At 36.1% G+C, this 12,474-nt stretch overlaps 1 protein-coding gene across 2 annotated transcripts in view; it reads left to right on the top strand.

Annotated features, from left to right (window-relative positions):
- DIAPH3 (diaphanous related formin 3) overlaps nucleotides 1-12,474 on the top strand; it is a 512,938-nt gene that overhangs the window by 314,959 nt on the left and 185,505 nt on the right. For both annotated transcript variants that reach the window (XM_044249843.1, XM_044249842.1), the window contains 2 exons: nucleotides 1,591-1,715; nucleotides 9,749-9,913. In XM_044249843.1, the coding sequence (XP_044105778.1) occupies nucleotides 1,591-1,715; nucleotides 9,749-9,913 (290 nt within the window). The remainder of the gene's footprint in view (nucleotides 1-1,590; nucleotides 1,716-9,748; nucleotides 9,914-12,474) is intronic.

The following is a 12,474-nucleotide window of genomic DNA, read 5'->3' as shown; positions in this document are numbered from 1 at the left end:
GCTGACAGAAAGGGGAAGCATGAGTAGCACAAAACTAATGAGAAAATACGCACCTACTGTAACTTCGAAATGGCTTCACTAGAGTGGGAGGCAAAGGTTGAAGTATCATCGCTCCTGGCACAAACAGCTACTGTATGTGGCTCTCGGAAGAGTTCATTCATTGGCCTCATTGAACATTGGCGCCGGGTGGCTCAATTGGTGACTCTTGTTTTCGTCTCAGGTCATGGTCTCAGAGTCCTAAGATGGGGCTCCCTGCTCGGTGGAGAATCTGCTTCTCTGTCCTTACCCCTGGCCTCTCCTCATGCACACCCTCCCTCTCTCTATTTCAAATGAATTGAAAACAATAACATTGTTTCTTCAAATTAGCCTGCTAAGTGATTTTACAACAAATTATGTAAAGATTTTATTAATAGCTAATTAATATGTTAGAATAGCTAATTAATATATTAGAATAACAAATGTTATTTTGTATACAGCTAGTTTAAAAAACAAAACTCCATGTTCTCATGCAACTTTCTTTTTCATGCTTTCCTTCTATTCCATTTTATTGAACAAAGGCTATAAATGTGTATTTTTTAACTTTCCCATTTTGTTGGGCATTTAGGTTGCTTTCAAAGATATTCCCATTCATTCTTACAGGTAAAACCTGACTCTTGTCAATTTCTCAGGATTAATTGGAAGCCTAAACATAGTAGCATACTTAGAATTATTATATGCATTTTTCATCATTATTTCATATAGTTCGCAGTAATGGGAAGCAAAAGAAAAAAAGTTTTAACCAAAATTCATCTGAGCACCCAACCTTGGTTTGGGTCACTATATCTTTATATATCATTATGTATAACTATATAATGATATAAATATATCATTTATGTATCATTAATTTTTTTCCTTGATGTCATCTAAAACTATGCATAGATTTTAGGCAGTGATTACTCAGTGTCCTGCTTGGTGACCAGTACATTGTGATAGGGCCTTAGCGTCCCCCTGTATTATTTGTTCATGTGCACTGTGAGAGTAGCTCCCCGTCAAAGGAGGAAAATTGTTCTTAGATAATAAACACACATTGTGCTCATGGTACCCGTAAAGAAAAGGTGACAATTGTTCTACATGTTGCTAAAGTAGCTTGTGCTACCTTTGCATTCCCATTAGAGATTAGCTTGGACAACAGAACACTCTTTTCCACCTACTCATTGTTCCCCGTCAAGAGATCCCGATTTCGAAAAATGTTAAAATTATGTTAAAATGGGCTTAAAGTTCAAGAGTCCGTATTTGCTCCACTTTTTCTGAATGGATTATTTTGTAGTGTTTATGGTGGTCAAGGGCTCTAATTTTAAGTAAAACTCTATTAAATGTGATTTGTTCATGAGAGCGTTTCCTAAATTTCATCTTATGTTTTTTTAAGTAGGAAATTTCCTTCATTTTTGCATTTGAAAACATAAAGGTTTAAAAAAATTAGTGAAATTTATCTTTAGTAGAAATGTATTTTATTATTGTAAGGTTTTTCACAAATGTTTTGTTGTTAAAGTGTTTTACCTTTTATATATTATAATTTTGTCCTTTCAAGGCATTTAATATACTCTCTTTTAGTCTCTGTAGAAACGCTGGAAAAGAATTTGAAGCAGATGGGAAGGCAGCTTCAACAGCTTGAGAAAGATTTGGAAACCTTTCCCCCTCCTGAGGACTTGCATGATAAGTTTGTGACAAAGATGTCCATATCCTTCTGATATCTAAATAACTTAAGTCACTAGTCTACTAGAGTTACAATTTATTTAATGTTGTAGGTATATTTGCATAACCAGTGGTTATTCTGTAGTGCCAAATAGCAGTTTAACTTTCGCCTTCTTGTGGGAAAATTTATCAGTGTGTTTGCCTATCATGAATAATACAGAAATGTGCTTTCAATTCTTTTTTAAATCAATTTGGGTATTTTCTCTCATCTTTTCCCTTTCATTTGCCCTCTTTCTTTCTGATGTTCATGGTAAATTGAAAGGACGTGAAAACTGAGTTTTAGGAAGTTTGAATCTAACTCATGATGTGATTTAGATGATTCTGAAATGTTTTAGGAAGGAAACAAAGACTTTGTGAACTGGTATAACTAGTCAGCTTAATTTCATGGGTTGTTATAAAACATTATCTCATGTTCCAGAAACTTTAATATTTCCTTTAGAAATACTGCCTAGTTCCAAAATGAAAATGGAATTTGTCGTGATCAGTACTTGTATAGGTCTTCTCCAAATCGAAAATAAAATGTGTGTGTATGTGTGTGTGTGTGTGTGTGTATAAATGACACTTGTGTGTCCTTAATTTAAGGTTTCTTTTGAATTCGATTATCTTTGGTTTCACTAACTTTGTGGCTTAATCTCTAATGAGTAATTGAAGTAATAAAGTTTTTTTTTTTAATTTCCTGAAACGAATGTTGAGTTGCTTTGCAAACCATTCTGTGAGATTAGAGACTGATATCTTTTGTTATAATAAAGTATTACTACTATGCATTATTAAAATCCCATATGGACCTCAGAATTTTATATGAAAGGATAACCCACTTCCAATGAGCTCTTATAAATAGACATTCCTAATATTTTAAACTGAGATACTTGAAATCAGATAACTACTTTTCCTCTTCCCATATTTGCTCCCCTGAGATTTAGAAAATCACAAAATTATTATTTGGTCTGTCATAGATTTTATTGTATATGCTTTCAGCTTAATTGTGAATTAGTTCAATTTTTAGCTTTCTTTGCTGTCTCTCTTGGGAAATATCATAAAAATGCACTCCAGCAACAATCAATTCAGGCTAATGTGTTTGTTTCCTTTCATATCTCTCCTACCCATCCAGGTTCTTGTTTTATTAGATAGGGCACTGTTATCACTACATTTGAGAAGGGTTTTTGGTTTGTTTGTTTGTGTTTTGTTTTTTTAAACTAAAGGTGAAATCCGTATTTACCCATCACAAAAATACTTTCGCAGCACCTTCTTATTTGGCAATGTATGATTTTTAAAACTAAATTGGTTATTGCAGTTACATTGGCTTCATCATTCTTAGCTCCCCCCCATCATTTTATCATGTTAAAATATTTATATGTGACAGTTTATTTTAATCATTAAGCACTGTTAATTGAAGTACTTTCATTGTTCCCTATAGAGAGAACACATTTTAGAAAAGGGTTTACTTGCATGCAGCTTCTGGTAATACACTGTGAGCGTACTAATTGGGAGGCTTGGGTTTCTGGAACCTATAACCTAAGATAAATTCCTGAGCTTGGAGTGAAGGTGGTAGAATCCCGCTCAGCAGACGATCCCAGGACCTATCCACACTTGTATTCATATGACACAAGAAACTGAATGATGTTGGCTTCTTGAAAGGTATGCAGCTCATAAAAAGCAACCAGCAGGAAATCAGAAACAGGAAGGATGATGCTTTGTTGGAAACAATTTTTCATTCTGAGTACAATTATACTCCATGGACAAGAAAGCTACTACATCCTGTCGCTAAATATCACAACCTAGAAGCCTCTAATGAACTGATTAGCATTCATGTATCTCTTGGAAGTCAGATATATGAACAGTTGGTGCACTTTGCTATTGACAAAGCTTATAATCATAAATATTCTTTGCTGAGATTAGATTGCACTCGTTTGCTTTTCATCTTGGTTAGACATACTAGTTTCGAAGTAATTAAATTCATTCATTGCAAAGCTTTGTTTACTTTAATTAGGACTGACAACAAGTCACATTTTGAATATTAAATGGATTTATATAGATCTTATTAAAATGGCAAATTGTGAGCCTCTTATCAGATCTGAGAAAATGAAAGAATTCGGAAACTAAAATGCACAATGAATAAAAATGTATTTAACTAAAGTTTGGGTTCTTAACGCTCAAACTTTGCCTTAAGTTTTAGTGCTTATTAGTTGAAATGCATGTCTAATTGTTTGGTTCATCAACCAATTCTGAAAGAATGTATGTATTATTTAACTTGTTAGGGATGCATTTTTTACAAGTAAATATTTAAACAATCATGACTTAGTAACTTAAATAATCCGTTAATTGAATTGTTTTAAATTATAATGATAGAATCTGTTATATGAAATTTCACTATTCGCATTACTTACAGTATATTGTAATTTTATTCTTCCAGTGACTGCTTTTTATTTATATAACTACTGAGTATAAAAATGTGAATTTAATACATCCTTTTAAAATGCATGTACAGTTGTTTCATATACTCACATTGACTTTTTAGTAATACTTATGTTACTTTCCAATTGCTAAGCCTGGGTCAGAAATACGATTGGAGTTGACCGTTTCCACTGTAAATATTTGCTTGAAAAATTTGGGACATGAATTTGAGGCAGGGCCACCAACATAGTTACATGCAAACTATTACATGTGAAGTATCCACACTTACCTCTTCTATGTGAGAAAATTGGGAAAATACCAGGATTGGTTAATGTGGTGCCTGTTCGTTTCTTTTGAACTTTAGATTCTAGAATACTTCTTATATTAAGGAAGATAACAAATAGATCCTAAAGCATTGCCCTTGAGTTTCTCCTTGCCCGGAATTTACCTTTTCTTCTCTTCCTACCCCATCTCCTGAGTCTCTTAGAAAAAGTCATTTTGCCAGACATTTATATAGTTTTATATTTGTCACACTTATAATCACTTGGCTTTTTCTCATGTTATAGTCTTTAAATTTCTTCACTGCAATCTTACTTTATTTTCATACTTTTTTTTCCTTGTTCTCGTATATAGCAATGTGTTAGGCACTTTTGAAATTATTACACAGATGCTAAAACTATTCCAATAAATTCCTTGAAAGACTTAGATCTTATTGCTGTATTCCACACTGTGTAAAACACAGCATCTTTTAGGTAAAAGAATTCAGTACCTTTCTATGTGATTGAACAGCAGTTAGAAAGTAAAATAGAGGAACGGGATCTGTGAAATATAAACTCGTATAATACATGTCCATTTGCAAGAGTGGGAGTTTGGGTAATTGGGTGATTTGTAATAGAAGATTTTTCTCTTGAATGTCCCCTCTCTCCCTCCCTCCCCTTCTTAACTCCCTCGTATTTCCTTCCTCATCTTCCATTGAAATTCTTTTTTTTTTTTTTTTAAGATTTTATGTATTTATTTGACAGAGAGAGACACACAGAGAGAGGGAACACAAGCAGGGGGAGCGGGAAAGGCAGAAGCAGGCTTCCTGCTGAGCAGGGAACCCCGATGCGGGGCTCGATCCCAGGACCCTGGGATCATGACCTAAGCCGAAGGCAGCTGCTTAACAATGGAGCCATCCAGGCACCCTTCCATTCACATTCTTAACAAACTTCTAAAACTTGTATTAAAATATCCTGCTCCTCATCCAAATCGGTAATGATCTTTTCCTTCCCTGAAGCCTCACTGTGCTACAGCTACAGCACTTGGTGCTCGCGGCTCTTTTGTTGTAACACTCCATTTGTTCCAGGCCATGTCCCCTTAGCCAGGAGTTGCCCGACAGCCCGACGTAAACTAGCCTCTCTCTGTCTGTATAGTATCACACACTTTTATTTTCATCATTACACTTATCACTCTCTGACGATTCATGCATTTCCTTCTTTATCCTCTGTCCCCCCTCTCCAGAAGGTATGTGTGATGAAAGCAGGGATTCTGCTTACCTCGTTAAGTAGTGTTTTCTCTATTGCCCAGAACAGTGAGATGCAGTGGAGCTTAGTGAATACTTACCGAATGGCTGGCTGGCTGCCTGGCCGGCTGGATCCTGACTACTTAAGATCTATGAAAGGTATTAGCCCTAGGGGACCGAGTAAAGCTGGTCCTGGTAAGATGTGTCAATGGAAGTGATAGCTATCATTTTGGGGGGGAAGCACAATAATCAGGGCAGGACAGGAGACTGAATGTGGAATGTATTTGTGCTGGGTGGTTTCACCGTCGCTCAGTGAGAGAATAGCCCATCAGCAATGATGTGGAGTGCCTCATTAATGTAACTGTTTATTCTGACCTATCAGACAATCCTTTTAAACTGAAAATTAATTTGACATTTTCCCAAATTGTTTCTGTTCAGTCCCAATTTTGCCATTCTTGTGGGTAATTCCAGTTATTCAAAGCTCCACTTCATTCCTTTGGGAGCAAATTGTTTCATAGATAACAATGATAAGAAAATTAACTTAGAAAGCTCTCTAGCTGTTAAAACAAGGCCATGTCATTCCCATGGTTTTGGCTCTTGGTTTTCTTTCCCATCATATCTTTTTAGTTTATATAGAATTGCAATATTTTTATTAAGAACATTCAGGCAGGCGCCTGGTAGCTCATTCAGTTAAGGAACTGACTTGATTTCGGCTCAGGTCACGATCCGATCTCTTGTGAGATTGAGTCCTGTGTCATGCTCTGTGCTGGGTATGGAGCCTGTGGAAGATTCTCTTTCTGGGGGCAACTTGGCATAGTTGGTTAAGCACCTGACTCTTGCTTTCAGCTCAGGTCTGATCTCAAGGTCATGAGGTGGAGTCCTGTGTCGGGCTCTCCACTCAGTAGGGAGTCTGCTTGAGTTTCTCTGTCCCTCTCCCTCTGTGCCCGTATCCCCCCTCAAATAAATGAATATTTAAAAAAAAAAAAAACTCTCTCCTTCTCTCACCCCCTCAACACCTTCTCTCTTGCTCTCTCTCAAAAAAAAAAAAAATGCTCAAGCATATTTCTAATGTTTTATTGACTTGTGATTACTATCTGAAAATCCTAAGAAGTGTTATTGGGTAATACTTAACAGCTTGACTTTAACCTGTTGACCAAATTGATTCTTTTTTTAAGAAATATTTATTTATTTGAGAAATCACACAAGCAGTCGGGTTGGGGAGGTGGTTGGTAACAGCAGACAGAGAGGGAGAAGCAGGGAGCCCAATGCAGGGCTCGATCCCAAGACCCTGGGGCCATGACCTGAGCTGAAGGCAGACACCCAACAACTGAGCCACCCAGATGTCCCCAAACTGATTCTTGAGAACGGGCATATTCCCCGGCATTAGGATAAAATGACTAATATTTGTGAAGTGCCTATTATTAAAATGCAAAGCCTTACCATGCAATGAGGGGGAAGAAAGCGAGTAGCTTTAGGACCATGCAATTAGCAACACTCCCTAAAGTAGTACAGTTAGCGTGTTGTCTAGCACACCTATTTTCAGGGACTCTCTTAGGCCTTAGCATTACATCCAAATTGTATGTGTGTGAATGTGTAGATATGAAATTTTTTGAATGGAAGTTCCATAGCTTTCATCACACTTCTGAGGAGGCCTGTTACCCTTGCCACGAAAGTTTAAGAGTGATGGCACACTAGCGGAAAATGAATAATTGGCACCAATGTTTTGACAGATGAGTAGACTTAATGCAGCCAAGAAGATGGAACACAGTATCTACAGACAGGACTGATTGTCAGAGGTGACTGTCCTCTAGAAATGTGGTAGGACCCAAGTCCTAGTAGGGAGTTGGACTAACAGGAACAACTCAACTCTGTTCTAGCGGAATACAACGAATTACAAATGCTGTGTGTTCAATGGAACGAACTTAGAGCCATAGAGATGAGAGAAAAAGGCTTTGCAAAAGAGGAAGAATTGAAGGAAGCTTTGAATGATAGGTTTGGACAAGCAAAGGCAGAAATCAGTTTCTCTTTTAGACAAGAGTTGAGAATATATAAATAATCCATATGGATATAGCCTGTGTCTGGGACATAAATAATTTTAGGTGAGAGTTATAGATTGAATAAATAAACTAATGCTGATTTCTGACCTTACTATATAAATGATGGAATGATTATTTCATGTTACAAATGAATCACCATATGGTCCATTTAATGTTAGTTCCTGAATGTGTTTCAAATGTTTTTTAATTTACATAAATTCACTTTATAATATTTCATGAATATGGATATTTCCTACGACAAAGTGATTGGAAATCCATCACGTGTGACTGTATTGTTATAATTTCTTATGATTTTGTGATTTGAGTAATTATACAAAATCTTTTGTTACTCATCCAAGCATTAAAAATTGATACTGCACATACATTCGTCAACTGCTGCTACTGTTCTGAACTAGATTCTAGAAAATATAAGGAGGCATTTTGCTATTCAGATGAATATAAACTGAGCCACAGGAAGATCTAAAGATTTTCTTAAGGTTGTTAAAAAATATCAACTCTTGCATTAGAATCCAGACTTCCTACATTCTAGTTTATTCGTTTTTTCCTAAAATACTATATGTAAAAGTAAGAAGAGCAGAGTATGGCAGGGGAAAGAAGAAAAAAGAATGAACCAGCTTTAGAAGGGTAGTAGGTAATCTGTGGTCTGACCCTAGACATGGGTATAAGTGAGCTGTGATTGCCTGGGATGCCTTTCCTTTTGGGGAGCTTGGGTTCTAAGTGTCAGAAATTTTCTGTGCACCTTGACTATCACTACCCATCCGGAACCAGTGCTGTCTCTTACTCAAAGTGAAGAGCTCAGATCGGTTTCCTTATTTTATCTTCCACTGGGGAATACTCTGATCAGAGGAATCCTATCTTTTAAAATTAAAAATTGTGGAAAATCTTTCCTTTAGGTTATAAACATTCCATGTTTGGTTTTGTTTTCTTGGTCTTAATCTAGTTGTTTTTACTACTGACTTGTAAAAAAAAAAATCCTATATATTTTTTTACATTAAAGACAGCAAAATGGCTTTCATAAGCTTAATTCTATATGTTCCATATCCTTAAATGTCCCAACGAGCCATAGAGGAATATGAACGATACTCTTAACAGTGTCATCTTTTCAGAATGAGGTATGGTATATCTAACTGCATTAGTGATCTGTCACACCACAAAGGAAATGCTATGGTTTGTTTAAAAAATTTTTTCTAATGCTATCATTACATTCACTGTTAGCCTTCTGAAAATCAGTGTGTTTTGAGCTGTGTTGTCATAAATAAGAGAAAGAAGAACATTTCTGTATGTGCAGGTATATGTGCCAGATCATAATTTTAAATCATGTAATGCATAGAATAAGATATGTACCAATTTTCCAAAGGAAAGTTAAAACATGAAGTTATATACATTTGAAGTTCTTAATATAACTCTTAATTTATTTTTGGATTGATTTTAGAAGCTTAAAGCTTAAAATGAGTAAGTGGGCAATAAAAAAGCTAAGTGTTTACATTTACTACAAAGTGCTATTCATCTCTCAAAGAACTTTGCATTATTAACTTATTACTCCTTGGAACAGCCCTGTAAAATAAGTAGTTTTCTCATTCCCGTTTTATAGATGAGGAAATGGTAGCACAGGGAGATTGAGGCACTTGCCCATAGCCACTTACCACCAGGTACAGGAGTCTGAAATTGACCCCAGTTGTTCTGTTTAACCTCTGTGTTCAGTGCCCATGTAGTTGATTTCAGTATTGTGGAAATTACTCCATTTCAGCTACCGAGCTCTACTTTAAATCATACTGCATGATCTGAATAACATAGATACACAAGTTGGAAGTAGAATTTCCTGGAACTCAGTTGTAAAAGAAAAATATTAAATACTTAAATTTTCTGATAATTTTGACAAAGATATGAGATTGAAGTTAGGATTTCACTGCTGCACAGGATGGATTGAGTTGTAAGAACAGTGACCTGTTAGAGGTACTTCTGGCATTTCGGAGATGTGTAATAGTGCCTAACAGTTCAAACACTAGACTCCCAGATTTGTCCTTAAACGTTACTTTGTAAATTTCTGAATCCCTTAACTATAACATACAGCTTTGTTATCACTGCAAAAGAACAGTACGAGAAGCTTTTAAAGTTACACGAAAAGATGGAGAAGTTATACCAGAGTCTGATGGGATACTATGCCATCGATGTGAAGAAGATGTCCGTGGAAGACTTTTTTAATGACTTAAATAACTTCAGAACCACCTTCATGGTATGTTAAAATTTCTCATTTGTTTTCTAAAAAGGTGTCTGTGTCTATACCATCGCGTCAATTATTACTTTAATTTCATTACCTTATTTCACTCTTGTTTTCTGTAGTAAAAACCTACCTTTCCCTATGTTGAAAGTTAGCTTTAAAAATTTCTGATTTTAATACTATTGAAAAATAGAAAATTTGTTCTCTTTTTGGCCTTCCCAACATTAAGCTGTAATTGGAAATTTTGATTGAAAATGTGACAAATTCTGAAGTTTTTCATAAAGACTCCCCTCCTGGCCAATTATAGAGCACTTTTATAATATGTTTTTGGCTATGAATTTGTTTCTTTATACTTAAGATCAATTTGTATTTTTGTGGTGTAATTTCACCAAATTCCATGAAGCTCTTAGGAAGCTCTTTTTCTTTTTTTTTCCTTTTCTTTTCTTAATGCATTGTACAATATGCTACCTGTGATTTGCCTCTGAATGGATTTTACATTCCTAGGGTTTCCTTTAGATACTTTAATAGGGAGGTCAGGTCTTTGATGTGGAATCCTTTCATTTAGGCATTAAAAAGATCTTTTGAAAAGTATTAGCTGATTAGATGAGGAAAAAAACCACACACATATTAAAGTGAGAAAGCATTGTTGCCTCCCCAGGGAAACTGGTGATACATTTCTGCAATAAAAAATTATATTATTCTTAATAGATGGGTAAGTCATTTCTCTATTTCAGCAAATGTTTGTGGGGATTAAAAAGTTTCTTGAAGGGTAAAGAAAACTTGAATTTTAAAGAAGCATTTCTTTTTACTCCTAGGAAAAATTTATTGCTGAATGTATTGCACTTGGTTATGGTGAAATAGTCCTTTAATCAAAACTCAGTATTTTAAGGGAAAACTGGTCTACAATAAATACACATTTGCCCATAGCTTTAGTTTTTTCCCTCTACAAATTCAAAATGATTCTTTAGTTTTTCACTACCAGAAGTAGAAAAATGGGATTCAATAGATAAGTATATTTATTATATCTCTATATGTGTGAACTATTATACAGTATATTTCACTTTTATATCTTACGAGGTAACATGGCTTTAGTGGAAGTAGCAAAGGCTTTGCAGTCTAAGAACGCTAGGCTTGGATTCCACACTAATTATGTGACTGTGAACTGATATAACCGTACTGAACCTCAGTTTCCATATTTGTAAATAGAAATATTAATTCCTTTCTCATAAAAGTGCTTATTAAACCAGCTACTACATATTAAATATTTATTGCAGCTTCTTGCACATGGTAGTTGTTAAATAAATTAGTGCGTGGTGAAGGATTAATTTAGTAGGTTTGAGGTATTCCAACCCTGCGTATCTCAAAGAAAGTACTCACCCTCCCTTGGCACCTGGGAGGTCACCTGTAGCCCTTAGAATACCCTGTCTCCCACAGATCAGATATTTTTGGATGCCTGGGGCTTTGGACCAACCGATGTATTGTTTTGTTTTGTGGGGTTTTTTTTCCATTTTATTTTATTGTATTTTACTTCTTTTCGGTGTGCCAGTATTCATTGTTTCTGCACCACACCCAGTGCTCCATGCAATCCGTGCCCTCCTTAATAGCCACCACCAGGCTCACCCAACCTCCCACCCCCACCCCTCCCAAACCCTCAGATTGTTTCTCAGAGTCCACAGTCTCTCATGGTTCATCTCCCCCTCTGATTTCCCCCAACTCCTTTCTCTCCATCTCCCCATGTTCTCCTTGTTATTCCTTATGCTCCACAAGTAAGTGAAACCATATGATACTTGACTCTCTCTGCTTGACTTATTTCACTCATCATAATCTACTCCAGTCCCATCCATGTTGATATAAAAGTTGGGTATTCATCCTTTCTGATGGAGGCATAATACTCCATTGTGTATATGGACCATATCTTCTTTATCCATTCTTCCATTGAAGGGACAGTTCTTTTACCGTCTTGGTTCTTTCACAGTTTGGTGACTTTGGCCATTGCTGATATGAACATTGGGGTACAGGTGGCCCTTCTTATCACTACATCAATATCTTTGGGGTAAATACCCAGTAGTGCAATTGCAGGGTCATTGGGAAGCTCTATTTTTAATTTCTTAAGGAATTTCCATACTGATTTCCAAAGTGGCTGCACCAGCTTGCATTCCCACCAACAATTTAAGAGGGTTTCCCTTTCTCCACATCCTCTCCAACACATGTTGTTTACTGTCTTGTTAATTTTGGCCATTCTAACTGGTATAAGGTAGTATCTCAATGTGGTTTTGATTTGAATCTCCCTGATGGCTAATGATGATGAACATTTTTTCCTGTGACTGTTAGCCATTTGTATGTCTTCTTTGGAGAAGTGTCTGTTCATGTCTTCTGCCCATGTTTTGATGTGATTATCTATTTTGCGTGTGTTGAGTTTTTGAAGAGTTCTTTATAGACCTTGGATATTAGCCTGGGGCCTTGGACCAGCCTGTAGATAGTTTTTGCTAGAAATGTGTTTTATGGGGACTCCTGGGTGGCTTAGTCATTAAGCATCTGCCTTCTTCTCAGGTCATGATCCCAGGGTCCTGGGATCG

This window comes from Neovison vison, chromosome 5, assembly GCF_020171115.1.
Source record: "Neovison vison isolate M4711 chromosome 5, ASM_NN_V1, whole genome shotgun sequence".
NCBI classification, from domain to species: Eukaryota; Metazoa; Chordata; class Mammalia; order Carnivora; family Mustelidae; genus Neogale; species Neogale vison.
This window is presented reverse-complemented; position numbering and strand designations above follow the sequence as displayed.